Source organism: Lampetra planeri, chromosome 68 (assembly GCF_965212315.1).
Source record: "Lampetra planeri chromosome 68, kcLamPlan1.2.h2, whole genome shotgun sequence".
In the NCBI taxonomy this organism is placed as follows: Eukaryota; Metazoa; Chordata; class Hyperoartia; order Petromyzontiformes; family Petromyzontidae; genus Lampetra; species Lampetra planeri.
In genome coordinates, this window is record NC_136173.1 from 128,867 (window position 1) to 149,771 (window position 20,905).

Here is a 20,905-nt window from a genome sequence, read left to right on the forward strand (position 1 = left end):
GTGGATGAGTGAGTGGGGTGGGTGAGTGAGTGGGTGAGTGAGTGGGTGAGTGAGTGAGAGAGTGAGTGAGTGAGTGAGTGAGTGAGTGGGTGAGTGAGTGAGTGAGTGGGTGAGTGAGTGAGTGAGTGAGTGGGTGCGTGAGTGAGTGAGTGAGTGGGTGGGTGAGTGAGTGAGTGAGTGAGTGAGTGAGTGAGTGAGTGAGTGAGTGGGTGAGTGAGTGGTTGGGTGAGTGAGTGAGTGGGTGAGTGAATGGGTGAGTGAGTGTGTGAGTGGGTGGGTGAGTGAGTGGGTGAGTGGGTGAATGAGTGGGTGAATGAGTGGGTGAGTGAGTGAGTGGATGAGTAAGTTAGTGGGTGAGTGGGGTGAGTGGGTGAGTGAGTGAGTGGGTCAGTGAGTGAGTGAGTGGGTCAGTGAGTGAGTGAGTGGGTGAGTGAGTGAGTGGGTGGGTGAGTGAGTGAGTGGGTGAGTGGGTGAGTGGGTGAGTGAGTGGGTGAGTGAGTGAGAGAGTGAGTGAGTGGGTGAGTGAGTGAGTGAGTGAGTGAGTGAGTGAGTGGGTGAGTGAGTGAGTGAGTGGGTGCGTGAGTGAGTGAGTGAGTGGGTGGGTGAGTGAGTGAGTGAGTGGGTGAGTGGGTGGGTGGGTGGGTGGGTGGGTGGGTGAGTGAGTGAGTGAGTGGGTGAGTGGGTGAGTGAGTGAGTGGGTGAGTGAGTGGGTGAGTGAGTGAGTGAGTATGTGGGTGAGTGAGTGAGTGAGTGGATGAGTGAGTGGGTGAGTGAGTGAGTGAGTGAGTGGGTGAGTGAGTGAGTGGGTGGGTGGGTGAGTGAGTGGGTGAGTGAGTGGGTGAGTGAGTGAGTGGGTGGTGGGGTGAGTGAGTGGGTGAGTGAGTGAGTGAGTGAGAGTGAGTGAGTGGGTGAGTGAGTGGTTGGGTGAGTGAGTGAGTGGGTGAGTGAATGGGTGAGTGAGTGTGTGAGTGGGTGGGTGAGTGAGTGGGTGAGTGGGTGAATGAGTGGGTGAATGAGTGGGTGAGTGAGTGAGTGGATGAGTTAGTGAGTGAGTGGGTGGGTGGGTGAGTGGGGTGAGTGGGTGAGTGAGTGAGTGGGTCAGTGAGTGAGTGAGTGGGTGAGTGAGTGAGTGAGTGAGTGAGTGAGTGGGTGGGTGGTGAGTGGGTGAGTGGGTGAGTGGGTGGTGGGTGAGTGAGTGGGTGAGTGAGTGAGAGAGTGAGTGAGTGAGTGAGTGGGTGAGTGAGTGAGTGAGTGGGTGAGTGAGTGAGTGAGTGGGTGCGTGAGTGAGTGAGTGAGTGAGTGAGTGGGTGGGTGAGTGAGTGAGTGAGTGAGTGGGTGGGGTGGGTGAGTGAGTGAGTGAGTGGGGTGAGTGGGTGAGTGAGTGAGTGAGTGAGTGAGTGAGTGAGTGGGTGAGTGAGTGGGTGAGTGGGTGAGTGAGTGGGTGAGTGAGTGAGTGAGTGGGTGAGTGAGTGAGTGAGTGGATGAGTGAGTGGGTGAGTAAGTGAGTGAGTGGGTGAGTGGGTGGGTGGGTGAGTGAGTGAGTGAGTGGGTGGGTGGGTGAGTGAGTGAGTGAGTGGGTGAGTGAGTGGGTGGGTGGGTTGGTGAGTGAGTGGGTGAGTGGGTGGGTGAGTGAGTGGGTGAGTGGGTGAGTGAGTGAGTGAGTGGGGTGAGTGGGTGGGTCAGTGAGTGAGTGGGTGAGTGGGTGGGTGAGTGAGTGAGTGAGTGGGTGAGTGAGTGGTTGGGTGAGTGAGTGAGTGGGTGAGTGAGTGAGTGAGTGGGTGAGTGAGTGGGTGAGTGGGTGAGTGAGTGGGTGAGTGAGTGAGTGAGTGGGTGGTGAGTGGTGAGTGGTGAGTGAGTGGGGAGTGAGTGAGTGGTGAGTGAGTGGTGGTGGGTGGGTGGGTGTGTGAGTGAGTGGGTGAGGGTGGGTGGGTTGGTGAGTGAGTGGGTGTGGGTGGTGTGTGAGTGGGTGAGTGGGTGTGAGGTGAGTGGGGTGAGTGGGTGGGGAGTGAGTGGTGGGTGAGTGTGTGGTGGGTGAGTGAGTGGGTGGTGGGTGGGTGAGTGAGTGGGTGGGTGGAGGGTGGGTGGTGAGTGGGTGAGTGGGTGGTGAGTGGGTGAGGGGTGGTGGTGAGTGGTGAGTGAGTGAGTGAGTGGGTGAGTGGGTGAGTGTGGTGGGTGAGTGGGTGAGGGTGAGTGAGTGAGTGGGTGAGTGAGTGAGTGGAGTGAGTGAGTGGGTGAGTGAGTGGGTGAGTGAGGTGAGTGGGTGAGTGGTGAGTGAGTGAGTGAGTGGGTGAGTGAGTGAGTGAGTGGGTGGAGGTGAGTGAGTGAGTGGGTGAGTGGAGTGAGTGAGTGGGTGAGTGAGGGTGAGTGAGTGGTGAGTGGGTGAGTGAGTGAGTGAGTGGGTGAGTGAGGTGAGTGAGTGGGTGAGTGAGTGAGTGGAGTGAGTGAGGGGTGAGTGGGTGAGTGAGTGAGTGGGGTGAGTGAGTGGGTGAGTGAGTGGTGAGTGAGTGGGTGGGTGAGTGAGTGGTGGGTGAGTGAGTGGTGGGTGAGTGGTGAGTGAGTGGGTGAGTGAGGGGTGAGTGAGTGGGTGAGTGGTGGTGGGTGAGTGAGTGAGTGGGTGGTGAGTGAGTAGTGAGTGGGTGGAGTGAGTGGTGGGTGAGGTGAGTGAGTGGGTGGTGAGTGAGTGAGTGTGAGGGTGAGTGAGTGAGTGGTGAGTGGGTGAGTGAGTGAGTGGGTGAGTGAGTGAGTGAGTGGGTGGGTGAGTGAGTGAGTGAGTGAGTGGGTGGAGTGAGTGAGTGAGTGAGTGGGTGAGTGGTGAGTGAGTGAGTGAGTGAGTGAGTGAGTGAGTGAGTGGGTGAGTGAGTGGAGTGAGTGGGTGAGTGGTGGGTGTGAGTGAGTGAGTGGGTGAGTGAGTGAGTGAGTGAGTGAGTGAGTGGTGAGTGAGTGAGTGAGTGTGGTGAGTGGGTGAGGTGGGTGGGTGGGTGAGTGAGTGAGTGGAGTGGGTGGGTGAGTGAGTGAGTGAGTGGTGAGTGAGTGGGTGGGGTGGGTGGGTGAGTGAGTGGTGAGTGGGTGGGTGAGTGGAGTGGGTGAGGTGGGTGAGTGAGTGAGTGAGTGGGGTGAGTGGGTGGGTGGGTGAGTGAGGTGGTGTGGGTGAGTGGGTGGGTGGGTGAGTGAGTGGGTGGGTGGTGAGTGGGTGGGTGGGTGAGTGAGTGGGTGGGTGAGTGAGTGAGGTGAGTGGTGGAGTGAGTGGGTGAGTGAGGTGAGTGGGGGTGAGTGGGTGAGTTGTGGGGTGAGGTGAGTGAGTGGGTGAGTGAGTGAGTGGGTGGTGAGTGAGTGGGTGGTGGGTGAGTGAGTGAGTGAGTGGTGAGTGAGTGGGTGGGTGGGTTGGAGTGAGTGGGTGAGTGGTGGGTGAGTGAGTGGGTGGGTGGGTGGGTGAGTGAGTGAGTGAGTGGGTGAGTGGGTGGGTGAGTGGGGTGAGTGAGTGAGTGGTGAGTGAGTGGTGGGTGAGTGAGTGAGTGGTGAGTGGGTGAGTGGGTGAGTGAGTGAGTGAGTGAGTGAGGTGAGTGAGTGGGTGGTGAGTGGGTGAGTGAGTGAGTGAGTGGGTGAGTGGGTGGAGTGAGTGAGTGAGTGAGTGAGTGAGTGAGGGTGGGAGTGAGTGGGTGAGTGAGGAGTGGGTGAGGGTGAGTGAGTGAGTGGGTCAGTGAGTGAGTGAGTGTGAGTGAGTGAGTGAGTGAGTGGGTGTGAGTGGGTGAGTGGAGTGAGTGAGTGAGTGGGTGAGTGAGTGAGTGAGTGAGTGGGTGAGTGAGTGAGTGAGTGAGTGAGTGAGTGGTGAGTGGGTGAGTGAGTGGGTGAGTGAGTGAGTGTCTGAGTGAGTGAGTGAGTGGGTGAGTGAGTGAGGTGGGTGAGTGGGTGAGTGAGTGGGTGAGTGAGTGGGTGAGTGAGTGAGTGGGTGAGTGAGTGAGTGAGTGGGTGAGTGGGTGAGTGAGTGGGTGGGTGAGTGAGTGGTGGTGAGTGAGTGGGTGAGTGAGTGGGTGGGTGAGTGAGTGAGTGAGTGGGTGAGTGAGTGAGTGAGTGGGTGAGTGAGTGGGTGAGTGAGTGGGTGAGTGAGTGAGTGGGTGAGTTAGTGAGTGGGTGGGTGAGTGAGTAAGTGAGTGGTGGATGAGTGAGTGGGTGGGTGAGTGAGTGGGTGAGTGAGTGAGTGAGTGGGTGGGTGAGTGGGTGAGTGAGTGGGTGAGTGAGTGGGTGAGTGAGTGAGTGGTGGTGAGTGAGTGGGTGAGTGGGTGGGTGGGTGAGTGGGTGAGTGGAGTGGAGTGGGTGAGTGAGGTGAGTGGGTGAGTGAGTGAGTGGGTGAGTGAGTGAGGTGGGTGAGTGGTGGGTGGGAAGTGAGTGGGTGAGTGAGGGGTGGGTGGGTGGTGAGTGGGTGGGGGTGAGTGAGTGGGTGAGTGAGTGAGTGGGGTGAGTGAGTGAGTGGGTGAGTGAGTGAGTGGGTGAGTGAGTGGGTGAGTGAGTGAGTGGGTGAGTGAGTGGGGTGAGTGAGTGAGTGGGTGAGTGAGTGGGTGAGTGAGTGGATGAGTGAGTACTTGAAGCGCGGCTGTAGTGGCGGCTATTGTGGTTGTAGTTGGAGCAGCTGTTGTTGAAGTGGTTGCTGCTGTTGTGGTCCGGGCAACTGTGGTTGTAAGTGGTGTTGAGGTTGTAGTGGAAGCTGCTGTTCTTGAGGGTTTAGTGGGAGCTGCTGTTGTTGACACTGCGGCGATGGTTGTTGCTGCTGTTGTTGTTGTAGCTGTTGTGCCTGCAGCGATGGTTGTTGTTGTTGCTGTTGTTGCTGTTGTGCCGGTAGCGATGGTTGTTGCTGCTGTTGTTGTAGCTGTTGTGCCTGCAGCGATGGTTGTTGCTGCTGCTGTTGCTGTTGTGCCTGCAGCGATGGTTGTTGCTGCTGTTGTTGTAGCTGTTGTGATTGCAGCGATGGTTGTTGCTGCTGCTGTTGTAGCTGTTGTGATTGCAGCGATGGTTGTTGCTGCTGTTGTTGTAGCTGTTGTGATTGCAGCGATGGTTGTTGCTGCTGTTGTTGTAGCTGTTGTGATTGCAGCGATGGTTGTTGCTGCTGTTGTTGTAGTTGTTGTGCCTGCAGCGATGGTTGTTGCTGCTGTTGTTGTAGCTGTTGTGATTGCAGCGATGGTTGTTGCTGCTGTTGTTGTAGCTGTTGTGATTGCAGCGATGGTTGTTGCTGCTGTTGTAGCTGTTGTGCCTGCAGCGATGGTTGTTGCTGCTATTGTTGTTGTAGCTGTTGTGCCTGCAGCGATGGTTGTTGCTGTTGCTGGAGTTGTTGTTGCTGTTGTGATTGCAGTGATGGTTGTTGCTGCTGTTGTTGCTGTTGTGCCTGTAGCGATGGTTGTTGTTGGAGTTGTTGTAGGTGTTGTGATTGCAGCGATGGTTGTTGCTGCTGTAACTGTTGGTGTGGGTGTTGTCTGGGCAGTGCCACCTGGAAATTGTACACAGCCAGGGTTTACACTATACACTACACTATACACTACACTATACACTATACACTACACTATACACTACACTATACACTATACACTACACACTACACTATACACTACTATACACTACACTATACACTACACTATACACTACACTTTACACTATACACTACACTACACACTACACTATACACTACACTATACACTTCACTATACACTTCACTATACACTTCACTATACACTACACTATACACTACACTATACACTACACTATACACTACACTATACACTACACTACACACTACACTATACACTACACTATACACTACACTATACACTACACTATACACTACACTATACACTACACTACACACTACACTATACACTACACTATACACTTCACTATACACTTCACTATACACTACACTATGCACTACACTATACACTACTATACACTACACTATACACTAGACTTTACACTACTATACACTACACTATACACTACACTACTATACACTACACTATACACTACACACTACACTATACACTACACTATACACTACACTACTATACACTACACTATACACTACTATACACTACACTATACACTACACTATACACTACACTATACACTACTATACACTACACTATACACTACACTATACACTACACTTTACACTACTATACACTACACTATACACTACACTATACACTACACTATACACTACACTATACACTACACTATACATTACACTACTATACACTACACTATACACTACACTACTATACACTACACTATACACTACTATACACTACACTATACACTACACTATACACTACACTATCCACTACTATACACTACACTATACACTACACTATACACTACTATACACTACACTATGCACTACACTTTACACTACTATACACTACACTATACACTACACTACTATACACTACACTTTACATTACACTACTATACACTACACTATACACTACACTACTATACACTACACTATACACTACTATACACTACACTATACACTGCACTATACACTACACTATACACTACTATACACTACACTATACACTACACTTTACACTACTATACACTACACTATACACTACACTACTATACACTACACTATACACTACACACTATACAGTCCACTACTATACACTCCACTACTATACACTATACACTACTCTATACACTACACACTATACACTACACTATACACTACACTACTATACAGTCCACTACTATACACTCCACTACTATACACTACTACACACTACACTATATGTAGTGGTGGTATTGACGTGCGCCGACTGTGACAGTGATGGATCACGGGGCGGCGCGGGGTGCGGGGTTGGGCACGCGTTGTGGGCGTGGTGTGGACGCGCGCGCCGGGAGTGACAGATGACGAGGCGGCGCGGAGTGAGTGGTGAGGCACGATGAGATGTGGGAAAAGAGGATCGTAGCCAGCACCCGGCGATTGGTCGAATAAGTGGGTGCTCGCAGCGACGTCCGCAGGTGGGGTATAAAGGGGGACGCGCGAGAGCACTCGGGGAGAGTTACCCAGTTGAAGACCCGAAGACGGAGCTGAAGACCTAGTGAAGCCGAGTAGCTCAGTGGCGTTAGTCGCCGAGTAGCTAAGTGGATGTTGGTCATCCGAGTAGCTCAGTGGCGTTAGTCGCCGAGTAGCTAAGTGGATGTTGGTCATCCGAGTAGCTCAGTGGGCGTTAGTCGCCAAGTAGCTAAGTGGGTGTTTGTCACCCGAGTACTAAGTGGATGTTGGTCATCCGAGTAGCTCAGTGGCGTTAGTCGCCAAGTAGCTAAGAGGATGTTGGTCATCCGAGTAGCTCAGTGGGCGTTAGTCGCCAAGTAGCTAAGTGGGTGTTTGTCACCCGAGTACTAAGTGGATGTTGGTCATCCGAGTAACTCAGTGGGCGTTAGTCGCCAAGTAGCTAAGTGGGTGTTTGTCACCCGAGTACTAAGTGGATGTTGGTCATCCGAGTAACTCAGTGGGCGTTAGTCGCCAAGTAGCGAAGTGGGTGTTTGTCACCCGAGATACAAAGTAGGTGTTAGTCACCTGTAACCAAGTTTGATAAAATAAAGAGTGTGTTACCCGTGAAGTCGTCTCCCGTGGAGTTACTACATTACAACTGGCGTCAGAAGTAAACCTGTCTTCAAGAAGTATGGACACAAGGAAGACTACCCGTACCCACGAGCGAGGTCGGGATGACGACGGCGTACCGGGGACACCGACCTCGGGAGTAGAGGACGAGGAGTTGCCGCCGATGCAGCACTTCGCGGTGATGGCCGACGCTCCGCTTGCCTCCGACACCGGCCTCCAGGACGCGCACGCCCGCTTGGCGGAGTTGCTACTCGCCGCCGCCGCTGTCTTGGCCGACATCTCCGTTCCGGCGAGCGGAAAAAACGGCTGCGGGGGTCGTGGAGGAAGCGACGGTGGAGGATTCCCGCCAAAGGGCGCTTCGCGCCAAAAGCCTGGAAGTTGCCGCCGTTTTTGGGGGGCCGCCACCGATTGGCGGGAAAGACGGACGCCACGTGGCCGGACACCTCCGCGCAGCGCAGCCCACGTCATCGGCGCGCGCCGGAGCCCTCCATTTTGCGCCTGACAACCGAGCCGACATTTTACACAACTCCAGCGGAGCGCGGGAAAATCTCTCCGACGTCGACGACGATCGGGTCCTCCAGCAAAGATTGCCCGCGCTGTCGGCGTTCAAGGCGGATGGGGGCGACTGGGGAGCCTTCCAACGAAGGTTTCTCGCTCATCAGGAGATGTCGGGGTGGTCCGACACCACTGCCCTGCGTGCGTTGCCAGCGATGCTTGACGACGACGCACTTGCAGCCTTCACATCTGCTGCAAGGTCGTCCCGCTCTACGCTCCAGGCCGCACTACACCTGATGGCGAAGGTGTTCGGGCCGCCCTCCACGTGCCGCCACCAGTTCTACGATCGGCGGAAGGTGGCTGGGGAAACGACGCTAGCCTACCGCACGGCACTGCTCGCCTTGGCGGACGCGGCTTTTCCCCGCATGGATAAGGAGGGGAAGGACGCCATGGTGACGGAGCAGCTGCTGGTGTTGGCCCACGAGTTGGGGGTCCCCATCAACGTGGCAGACGAGATGGAGATCTGCTCCCTGGCGATCGCCACGAGCATTCACGCGTACGAGGTCCTCAAACGCAAGCCGGGGGTCGTCTGCAAATGGCCGGGGAATGCGGCACTGGCCGCCACGATCGCCGAACCTCAGCCAGCTGCGGTGCAGGAGCGGGCCTTCGCTGCACCGTGTCCGGGGGAGTGGAGAACGGGAGGTCGTTCGCCCACACGTTCGCCCCGCAAGCTGGAGCAACCGAAACCTACGACGTCCGTCGTCTGCTACAACTGCGGCCTTCGGGGTCACGTCGCAGCCGGGTGCCGGGCCCCGCGTCCGCGCACCGCAGGACCACGTCGGGACGACGACCAGGGCCACAAGTCATCCCAACAAAACCCGGCAAGTCGCGGCACCTCACACGTTCGGTCCACAAACACGGCACATTCGGGTCGCCGCTTCGCGGTGGGGGGTTCGCGGCTGGGTGCCGGGGGTTCAATTCGGCGGGGGGGGTCCGTACGCGGCCCGCAAGCAGTCGAGTGGTCCGAATTGGCCCACAGGATCGTGGCTGCGTCAGCCGGGTCGTCCGTGGTAACGGGGTTCATTGACGGGGTTGAGGTCCGGGTGCTTGTTGACACGGGTGCGTCGGCCACCATCATCTCGGACCTTATTTATAACATCCTTCCCGTCCAAAGTAGACCCCTTCTGCCGGTAGACGTGCCATTTTATGCGGCGAATGGGGGATCCCTGGGGATCATCGGCCAGATTCGGGCGACTATTTGCATTGGGGACATTAAATTAGCGGGCCCTATTTTTGTATCATCATCGCTGGCCGTTCCCTGTTTGCTAGGTACGGACTTTTTGTCAAAAATGCCCATCAAAATTCTTATTGATCAGGCCTGCATAGAGCTTCCGTCAGGTCGGCGGGTTGCCTTCTTGTCGAGCCCTATCAAAGTGCGCACGGTTTGTGCGACGGTGCAGGCGCTGGCGACTCACACTGTACGGGTACCCCCGGGATCGCAAATGTTAGTACCCCTTCGGTTCAGGAAGCCACTCGAGGTGGGTGCGGAGGCACAGGGGGTGCTGTTGGGGCCGTCAAACAGAGCCAGTAAGGGCCTCGACTTAGCGGTTGCTCAAACCATGGTGAGAGGGGACAGTGAGCCGTTCATAATGGTCCTGAATACGGGGTCGCGGCCGGCCGTAATTGCGCAGGGAACGGTGCTGGCTCACGCCGCGCCGCTGCCCGTTGAGGAACGGCTCGTGGCTCAAGCAGATTTTACTGTCGAGTCGCATCCTCAAAGTGATGAGGGGACTGAGTGGTTGGACTCGCTGTGTGCGGGTTCTGCTAACTTGTCCGGGGTGCAATTGGGAGCATTGAGGGGTTTGCTCATCGAGTTTGCTGACGTGTTCAGCAAACATAAGTACGATATCGGCTGCACTGACCTGTTGCGCCACCACATAGCTACAGGGGACGCGGCCCCTATTCGTCAGAATCCTTTCCGGCTCAGCCCGGCCGAGAAGGAACATGTGCAATCGGCGGTTAATGATATGTTGGCGGCCGATATCATTTCGCCCTCTTCTAGTCCGTGGGGTGCTCCTATTGTCCTAGTAAAGAAACAGGACGGGTCCTTGCGGTTTTGTGTCGATTTCCGCCGCTTAAACAAAATCTCGATGGCGGATGCGTATCCGCTCCCCAGGATGGATGAGTCGCTGGATGCCTTGGCGGGAGCGCAGTTTTTTTCCACACTCGATCTGCTTTCTGGATTTTGGCAATTGCCACTCGATAACGAGTCTAAACCTAAAACTGCTTTCCGCACACCTGGGGGCCTTTTTGAATTCAACCGTTTGCCCATGGGCTTACATTCCGCCCCCGCCACGTTCCAGAGACTCATGGAATTGGTTTTGTCAGGCCTCCAATGGGATACCTGTTTGATTTATCTTGACGATATTATCGTCTTTAGTCGGACTTTCGAGGAGCACCTCCAGCGACTGAGAGCGGTGTTCCTCAGGATGCGTTCCGCTAAGCTAAAATTTAAACCGGCTAAATGTTTTCTGCTTCGGGAATCTGTCAGGTATTTGGGCCATATCGTGAGTCGTTCAGGGATCTCGACGGACCCTGCTAAGACGCATTGCGTCAGCTCATGGCCAACGCCAACCTCGGTCACGGAGGTTCGTAGTTTCATTGGTTTTGCCTCCTATTACCGTCGTTTTGTCAAGCAATTTGCCACCATAGCCAAGCCCCTGCACGCTTTGACGGCTAAGGGTGTGAGGTTTCACTGGGGGGCAGAGGAGGAGGATGCGTTCTGCTCCCTCCGTGACGCTTTGGTGCAGGCTCCCCCCTTGTGTTACCCCGATTTCACACAACCGTTTTTGCTTGACACGGACGCCAGCAATACGGGTATCGGGGGGGTGCTCTCACAGTTGGTCGGGGGGGTTGAACGGGTGGTCGCCTACGGTAGTAGGGTTCTTTCCCCCGCAGAACAACGCTATTGCGTAACTCGTCGTGAATTGTTAGCCATTGTGTTTTTTACACAGCAATTCAGGCCGTATCTTTACGGCCGTCATTTTACGGTCCGGACGGACCATGCGGCTCTACAATACGCTATGCGCGTGGCGCAGCCATCGGGCCAATTGTCCCGATGGTTGGAGGTCCTTCAAGACTACCAATTCACGACGATTTACCGAAAAGGGTTGCGGCACTCAAACGCGGACGCCTTGTCGCGGTTGCCGCCGTGCACGGACTGCACATGTTTGTTGGGATCAGCGCGGTGCAAACCCCCGGTCGCCGGCGCCCCTGGAGTTGCGCTCGCCGCCACTGACACCCCGGGAGAGGACGCCCCCACGGGGAGGGATTCGCTGTTGTCGTTGCCCCTCATTAAGTGGGGCCGCCTCCAGATGTCCAACAGCTCCCTACTTACGCTGCGTCGGAAAGTTGGCGCTCCCGAACAAGGGGAGGCGCGGGTCGGTTCCTGGGTGTGCAGACAGGGCCTGTTGATGAGGTGGGACAACATGTCCCGGCGTCACGTGCTCGTGGTGCCTGTTGCTATGCGGGGTAGGATTGTTCTGGCAGCTCATGAACGGCTCATGCATCTGGGTTTTCACAAAACGCTCGCCCTAATCCAGCGAGACTATTATTGGCCGGGGATGGGTAACGACGTGGCGAATATTCTTAAGGGATGCGTAGAGTGCGCCAAAAGGAAACCGCCACCATTGGCGGCTAATCCACCGCTGCAATCCATTCAGGTTTCGCGTATAAACGAATTGGTAGCGTTGGACATCTTGGGGCCCTTTCCGGTTACACCAAGGGGAAATAGGTTCCTGCTGGTTGGCGTGGAATACTTCACCCGATGGCCTATGGCATGGCCGCTCGCCAACCAGTCGGCTGCGGCGGTGGCGGACGCCTTTGTCCAGGGTTATGTGTTGGACAAGGGCGCCCCCGAACGCTTGCTGACGGATCAAGGGAAGAATTTTTCGAGCGTTTTGTTGCGCGAGGTGTGCGACCTGTTGGGTACAAAGAAAGTGCGTACTTCCCCCTACCACCCGCAGACTGACGGGATGGTTGAGCGTCTGAACAGAACGATTACGTCTATGTTGTGCCAACAGGTCTGCGACGATCAGGTTGATTGGGACTTACAGGTGCCGGGGGTACTCGCGGCCTATCGAATGGCCCCTCATGCGGCGACAGGGTTTTCCCCATTTTTTCTTATGTATGGGCGGGAGGCCGATCCGGCCATGGACGTCCAACTGGGGATTTCCCAGCCACGTGCAAAATCTAAATTGGCAGACCACATCAAATTTAATATCGCCAAATTGACTGAAGCGCGGGAGGGGGCAAGGTTGAATTCGCGGTCGCGGCAAATTGCAAACGAGAAATTGCATGAGCGGAGGGTGCATACGCATGATTGGAAACCAGGCGATAAGGCCTGGCTGCATTGTTCACATGCACCGTTGGCTACGTCCCCCAAGTTGTTGAGACCTTGGAGGGGACCGGTGGAAATTGTGCGGGTTGCACGGCCCCAGAGTATACAGATTAAATGGGGGAAACGCCGTTGGTATGTGCACCCCTCCCGACTGAAGCCCTATGCGGCACCGTGTGACCCCGTTCTGTGCCGTGACGACCGGGCGTGTGATGTGACCGTCGACTCGGGGAGGGAGGTGTCGCAGGCTGATCCTCACGTGTCTCCACCTGACCCACCCCCAGGTGCCTCGGGCTTGACGGCTGCTGACCATCGAGAGCCTGAACCCCGGGGCACGCACGAGTCCTCGATGCCTGGCCGATGTCTTCCTGAACCGCCGGCACCACCGGACGTTCAACCGCGTCTGGTGCCGTACGACGGACCGGCAAGGCGGACTCGGGCTAGGTCTCAACAATTTTCATGAGGACGGGTTTTTTTTGTGCTCTACACCGAGCTCGCCCGGTGTTCCCCTCTGCCGGGATAATGTCCCGTTGTAGGGACGCTCGGAAGAAAAGGGGACACTGCACGAGTCGAAAGAAAAAAAAAAAAAATTTCCATTTATTTTTTTTTTGTATACACATTGCTATTGTCACTCGCCGGTTTGTATATATTGTTCTGTTGTCGCGGTGGCATTGGTTGAGGGTTGCGGATGGTGGTGTTCGCGTCGTGTTGTGTTGTTAGCTTAGTTGTTGTTCTTGTTGTTGTGTTGTGTTACGGGGCACACAGGGAGGGTTTGTAATTTTTGTAGCAGCCGGGGCGGCTGCGAGCTATGTGGTAGGGGGTGATGTAGTGGTGGTATTGACGTGCGCCGACTGTGACAGTGATGGATCACGGGGCGGCGCGGGGTGCGGGGTTGGGCACGCGTTGTGGGCGTGGTGTGGACGCGCGCGCCGGGAGTGACAGATGACGAGGCGGCGCGGAGTGAGTGGTGAGGCACGATGAGATGTGGGAAAAGAGGATCGTAGCCAGCACCCGGCGATTGGTCGAATAAGTGGGTGCTCGCAGCGACGTCCGCAGGTGGGGTATAAAGGGGGACGCGCGAGAGCACTCGGGGAGAGTTACCCAGTTGAAGACCCGAAGACGGAGCTGAAGACCTAGTGAAGCCGAGTAGCTCAGTGGCGTTAGTCGCCGAGTAGCTAAGTGGATGTTGGTCATCCGAGTAGCTCAGTGGCGTTAGTCGCCGAGTAGCTAAGTGGATGTTGGTCATCCGAGTAGCTCAGTGGGCGTTAGTCGCCAAGTAGCTAAGTGGGTGTTTGTCACCCGAGTACTAAGTGGATGTTGGTCATCCGAGTAGCTCAGTGGCGTTAGTCGCCAAGTAGCTAAGAGGATGTTGGTCATCCGAGTAGCTCAGTGGGCGTTAGTCGCCAAGTAGCTAAGTGGGTGTTTGTCACCCGAGTACTAAGTGGATGTTGGTCATCCGAGTAACTCAGTGGGCGTTAGTCGCCAAGTAGCTAAGTGGGTGTTTGTCACCCGAGTACTAAGTGGATGTTGGTCATCCGAGTAACTCAGTGGGCGTTAGTCGCCAAGTAGCGAAGTGGGTGTTTGTCACCCGAGATACAAAGTAGGTGTTAGTCACCTGTAACCAAGTTTGATAAAATAAAGAGTGTGTTACCCGTGAAGTCGTTTCCCGTGGAGTTACTACATTACATATACACTACACACTATGAAAGTATTAGCAGCGGTAGCAGCAGCAGTAGTATCAGCACCAACACTAGCAGCAGTAGCAGCAGCAACAGTAGCAAAAGGAGTAGCAGGAGCAGTACTAGTAGCAGCAGCAACAGCAGTAGCAACAACAGCAGCAGCAGTAGCAACAACAACAACAGCAGCAGTAGTAGTTGTAGCAACAACAGCAGCAGTAGCAACAGCAGGAGTAGCAGCAGCAGTAGCAACAACAGCAGTAGCAATAGCAGCAGTAGCAGCAGCAGAAGTAGCAACAACAACAGCAGCAGCAGCAACAACAAGAGCAGCAGCAACAACAGCAGCAGTAGCAACAACAACAACAGCAGTAGCAACAACAACAACAACAGCAGTAGCAACAACAACAACAGCAGCAACAACAGCAGCAGTAGCAACAACAACAACAGCAGCAACAACAGCAGCAGTAGCAACAACAACAACAGCAGTAGCAACAACAACAACAGTAGCAACAACAACAGCAGCAACAACAGCAGCAGCAGCAACAACAACAACAGCAGCAACAACAGCAGCAGTAGCAACAACAACAACAGCAGTAGCAACAACAACAACAACAGCAGTAGCAACAACAACAACAGCAGCAACAACAGCAGCAGTAGCAACAACAACAGCAGTAGCAACAACAACAACAGCAGCAGTAGCAACAACAACAACAGCAGCAGTAGCAACAACAACAGCAGCAGTAGCAACAACAACAACAGCAGTAGCAACAACAACAACAACAGCAGTAGCAACAACAACAACAACAACAGCAGCAGTAGCAACAACAACAGCAGCAGTAGCAACAACAACAACAACAGCAGTAGCAACAACAACAACAGCAGCAGTAGCAACAACAACAACAGCAGCAGTAGCAACAACAACAACAGCAGTAGCAACAACAACAACAGCAGCAGTAGCAACAACAACAACAGCAGCAGTAGCAACAACAACAACAACAGCAGTAGCAACAACAACAGCAGCAGTAGCAACAACAACAGCAGCAGTAGTAGCAACAACAACAACAACAACAGAAGGAGCAACAACAACAGAAGCAGCAGCAACAACAACAGAAGCAGCAGCAACAACAACAGCAGCAGTAGCAACAACAACAGCAGCAGTAGTAGCAACAACAACAACAACAACAACAGAAGCAGCAACAACAACAGCAGCAGCAGCAACAACAACAGAAGCAGCAGCAACAACAACAGAAGCAGCAACAACAACAGCAGCAGCAGCAACAACAGCAACAGCAGCAACAACAGCAACAGCAGCAACAACAACAACAGCAGCAACAACAACAACAGCAGCAGTAGCAACAACAACAACAACAACAACAACAGCAGTAGTAGCAGTAGCAACAACAACAACACCAACAGCAGCAGTAGCAACACCAACAGCAGCAGTAGTAGCAACAACAGCAGCAGTAGCAACACCAACAGCAGTAGTAGCAACACCAACAGCAGCAGTAGCAACAACAACAGCAGCAGTAGCAACAACAACAGCAGCAGTAGTAGCAACACCAACAGCAGCAGTAGTAGCAACACCAACAGCAGCAGTAGCAACAACAACAGCAGCAGTAGCAACAACAACAGCAGCAGTAGCAACAACAACAGCAGCAGCAGTAGCAACACCAACAGCAGCAGTAGCAACAACAACAGCAGCAGTAGCAACAACAACAGCAGCAGTAGCAACAACAACAGCAGCAGTAGCAACAACAACAGCAGCAGTAGCAACACCAACAGCAGTAGTAGCAACACCAACAGCAGCAGTAGCAACAACAACAGCAGCAGTAGCAACAACAACAGCAGCAGTAGCAACAACAACAGCAGCAGTAGCAACAACAACAGCAGCAGTAGCAACACCAACAGCAGCAGTAGCAACAACAACAGCAGCAGTAGCAACAACAACAGCAGCAGTAGCAACAACAACAGCAGCAGTAGCAACACCAACAGCAGTAGTAGCAACAACAACAGCAGCAGTAGCAACAACAACAGCAGCAGTAGCAACAACAACAGCAGTAGTAGCAACACCAACAGCAGCAGTAGCAACAACAACAGCAGCAGTAGCAGCAACAACAACAACAACAACAGCTGTACTAGTTGGCTGTGTCGGGTGGTGGCGGTGTTTCAGCGACGACACAACAACATTGAACTCGAACCCAATCATCGCGGATGCTGCTGGTGGGCGACAGGCAGCTGCTTGACGTCAAACACCCTCCACACACAACCACACACCCTCCCACACACACACACACCCACACACACACCCACACACACACCCACCCACACACACACCCACCCACACACACACCCACCCACACACACACCCACCCACACACACACCCACCCACACACACACCCACCCACACATCCACCCACCCACACACCCACACACCCTCCCACACACACACACACCCACACACACACCCACACACACACCCACACACACACCCACACACCCACCCACCCACACACCCACGCACCCACCCCACCCACCTGCCACGCACGCCCACAGCAGAACCCCAACGAGGAGGTGCTCCATGACTGTCCGTGCAGCAGCAGCGCTGCCTCGCCCCTAGTGGTGGTGGGGGCTGGTGGGGAGTAGGGGCTGGTGGGGGGTAGTGGTGGGTGGTGGGGGGTGGTGGGGGGTGGTGTTGGGGGGTGGGGGTGTGGTGGTGGAGAGGGGTAGTGGTGGGGGGTGGTTGGTGGTGGGAGTGTGGTGGTGGAGGGGGGTAGTGGTGGGGGGTGGTGGGGGGTGGTGGGGGGTGGGTGGTGGTGGGGGGTGGTGGGGGTTGGGGGTGGTGGTGGGGGGTGGTGGTGGGGGGTGGTGGTGGGGATGGTGGGGGCTGGTGGGGGGTGGGTGGTGGTGGGGGGTGGTGGCTAATCGGAGGCACGGGGCGGTGGGGGTGGGGAGTAGAGACGCGAATAGTAGTTGTTTAGTCGATGATTGTGGTGTAGTGTGTAGTGTAGTGTGTGTAGTGTATAGAGTAGTGTGTAGTGTAGTGTATAGTGTAGTGTGTGTAGTGTATAGTGTAGTGTGTGTAGTGTATAGTGTAGTGTATAGTAGTGTATGTAGTGTAGTGTATAGTAGTGTAGTGTATAGTGTAGTGTATATTAGTGTAGTGTATATTAGGGTAGTGTATAGTGTGTGTAGTGTAATGTACAGTGTAGTGTATTGTATAGTGTAGTGTATGCTGTAGTGTATAGTGTAGTGTGTAATGTATAGTAGTCTAGTGTATAGTGTAGTGTATGATGTAGTTCGTAGTGTATAGTGTAGTGTATAGTGTAGTTCTAAGTGTGTTGTGTAGTGTATAGTGTAGTGTATATTGTAGTGCATAGTGTATAGTGTAGTGTATAGTGTAGTGTATAGTGTAGTGTGTAGTGTATAGTGTAGTGTATATTGTAGTGCATAGTGTATAGTGTGGTGTATAGTGTAGTGCGTAGTGTATAGTGTAGTGTATAGTGTAGTGTATATTGTAGTGCATAGTGTATAGTGTAGTGTATAGTGTAGTGTATAGTGTAGTGTGTAGTGTATAGTGTAGTGTATATTGTAGTGCATAGTTTATAGTGTTGTGTATAGTGTAGTGCGTAGTGTATAGTGTAGTGTGTAGTGTATAGTGTAGTGTATAGTATAGTGTGTAGGGTTTAGTGTATAGTGTGTAGTGTAGTGTGTAGTGTATAGCGTATGCTGTAGTGTGTAGTGTATAGTGTAGTGTATAGTGTAGTGTTTAGTGTAGTGTATACTGTAGTGTGTGTAGTCTAGTGTATAGTGTAGTGTATGCTTTAGTGTAGTGTATATTAGTGGAGTGTTTACTGTAGTATATATTAGTGTAGTGAATAATGTGTCGTGTGTAGTAGTGTATAGTGTTGTGTGGATAGTGTATACTATAGCATAGTGTATAGTATTGTAGTGTGTAGTGTATAGTATAGTGTATAGTGTAGTGTATAGCAGTGTAGTGTAGTGGATAGTGTAGTGTATAGTGTAGTGTATAGTGTCATGTATAGTGTATAACAGTGTAGTGTATAGTGTGTGTTGTATATAAGCCTAAAACCTTAACGTAATTCATCATTCATTCTGTCGCATATCCATCAAATCCTGCAACAACGCGGCGTCGGTGGCGATGGTCATGATGCAGTGACCTACCCTCTGTTGTCCGACGGTTCGGAGCAGCGCCCTCAGGTCGCCACCGCCGCCGCTGCTGCTGCTGCAACGGATGATGGACCCGGTGCTGAGTGACGTCTGCCCCGTGGCCACGACTGTGACGTCAGCTACATTAGCATGCGCAGGAGGGCGTGGCCACGACTGTGACGTCAGCTACATTAGCATGCGCAGGAGGGCGTGGCCACGACTGTGACGTCAGCCACATTAGCATGCGCAGGAGGGCGTGGCCACGGCTGTGACGTCAGCTACATTAGCATGCGCAGGAGGGCGTGGCCACGGCTGTGACGTCAGCGGTTGGCGACGGGGAGCGGCGGGAGAGTGCGCTACCAACCCCTGGCAATGGCCGCCGAGTTCGAGTCGAGCTCACGGACAAACAAACACCACCGCTCGCCATTTATCCGAACCGGTGTTGGGCCTGGTGTAGTGAACATCGCCACTGGGGAGACAAAGGCGGCCGGGCGTGGTACTGGCCACCAACCCCTTACTACTCGCTAACAGCACTTTCCCCAAGCGTCTGTGCAAGCTATACGGGGGATCTCTGTCTTTGGTTGTGGTTGTGGTTGTGGGTGGGTGGGGTGAGCGTTGGCTAGGCGACGTTTACTCCCTCACCTGGAATGCGTTGCCGGTACGGGCGTGATGGAATGAATCATTCGTTATAATTGCCAATGGAGAAAATGATGGCCATGGATTGGAGCCCTATCGACTCGCGCTGTCACGCGAGTCGATGGGGCTCCAATCCATCTGAGGACAGTCCCTCACTCGGTGTCCCCGTTGGTCGCATGTATGGCATGCAGGGGGAAGGGTGGCGGCTCTGTAGTGGGCTCTCTGCCCACTCCCTCCTCCCCCAGTGCGCCACTGCCCCACCCACACACCCACCCACCCACTCCACCCACACCACCCACCCACCCCACCCACCCACACACCCACCCCACCCACCCACCCCACCCACACACTCACCCACGCACTCACCCACCCACCAACCCACGCACCCACCCACACATCCACCAACCCCCCCCCCCATGCGCCCACTCACCCACCCACCAACTCACGCACCCACCAACCCCCCCCCCACGCACCCACCCACGCACCCACCCACCCACTCCACCCACTCCACCCACACCACACACCCACCCACCCACGCACCCACGCTCTGTAGTGGGCTCTCTGCCCACTCCCTCCTCCCCCCGTGCGCCGCTGCTCATACTCTGCTTCTAGTCGGGCTACCCTTCCAGTTGGCCCTCCTGCCGTGGAGTGGAGCTCCCCCACCTCGGACTGGATGGTATCAAAGGAAGACTGCAGCTTGCTCATACTTCGGCTCATTTTGTCGTCTACTTGGGTTACCCTCTAACCTCCTTGGGTTACCCTCTCACCTACTTGGGTTACCTTATCGTCCATTCGGTTTACCCGGCCGGCAATATCTCCGATGCCGGTCCGTATCACGGCTACCCACCCCGGGCTTGTCTCGCGGGGTCTCTGGGGCTCCCTGGCCCGTCCCCTCACCGCGATGGCGAGCTCCTCCTCCTCCTCTTCCTCGTCTGGGAGCAGGCTCGCCACGGCGCCCTCCCGTCCCCGCCCTCGGAACTGCGGGCGCTCGACAAGGGTGTCAAAGGGGAGGCGTGCAGAGTCTACGTTGGGCTGCCACCACGAGGTGCGAGCCAAAAACCGCTTGACCCTCTGGGCGGCGAGATCCTCAATTATATTTAGATTTAAAGCTTTCGTGACTGCAGGGATTCATCTTCTTGGTTCTTTCGGTAAAGTCACGTAAAATGGAAATAATAAAATAAAAAAAAATTCTACATAATAAAATAATTTTATAAAAGAATTGTATTATGTTTTATTTTTATTATTTTATTATTTCCATTCTACGTGACTTTACCGAAAGAACCAAGAAGATGAATCCTCAATTATCTCTGTCGCGTGCCCCGGGTGTGCAATCTGTGTTAGCGAGCGCACGTCCTCGGCATAATCGCGAAAGTCTTCGCCGGGCTGCGCCTCCTCCTCATCACTCGCGACGAAGCGCAGGTGGAGCCGGCGTATTACTTCCCCCCACTGAGTTTGTGTGCTTGCGGGTAAAGCTTCCAGAAAGTCGGCTGCCCGCCCATCCAAATGCATATTAAGCTGCTGTAAACGCCTGCGCGTCCGTCCAGCCATTAATATCTTTAGCACACGTCATGCTGCGGGCGAACAATTTCCATGAAGGAATCCCTCGCCCGGTGAATACATGTCTTACCTTAGCGTGGGGTGAAGCGCCTCTCTCCCTTGGAGGTGCGGGGGATCGTACCGCTTCTGACACCATTTTGTGGGGGCTACTGCCCCCCGATTCCTCTCTGTGAGACATAACTCTCGGCTGGTCCCTTAGCCCCCTTGTTCATTCAAACACCCTCTGCGTGCCTTCCCTCAAACATTGGTAATAACTACCTGCACGCTACCGCTCAACTCCGTGCACGCTCTAGAAATCGCATGGCCGCTGGGGGTCGGAGGTCGGAGGGCAGTGGCGTTGCTCGCACACGCGCGGCCGTCGT

At 54.1% G+C, this 20,905-nt stretch overlaps 1 protein-coding gene across 1 annotated transcript in view; it reads right to left on the bottom strand.

Moving 5' to 3' along the window:
- Nucleotides 1-20,679, bottom strand: part of LOC144737341 (uncharacterized) — a 40,683-nt gene extending 20,004 nt beyond the window's left edge. The window contains exons 1-2 of the mRNA XM_078620001.1: nt 20,665-20,679; nt 19,834-19,964 (exon numbers count right to left, since the gene is read on the bottom strand). Of these exons, the coding sequence (XP_078476127.1) occupies nt 19,834-19,964; nt 20,665-20,679 (146 nt within the window). The remainder of the gene's footprint in view (nt 1-19,833; nt 19,965-20,664) is intronic.
- Between the last annotated feature and the right edge of the window lie 226 nt (nt 20,680-20,905).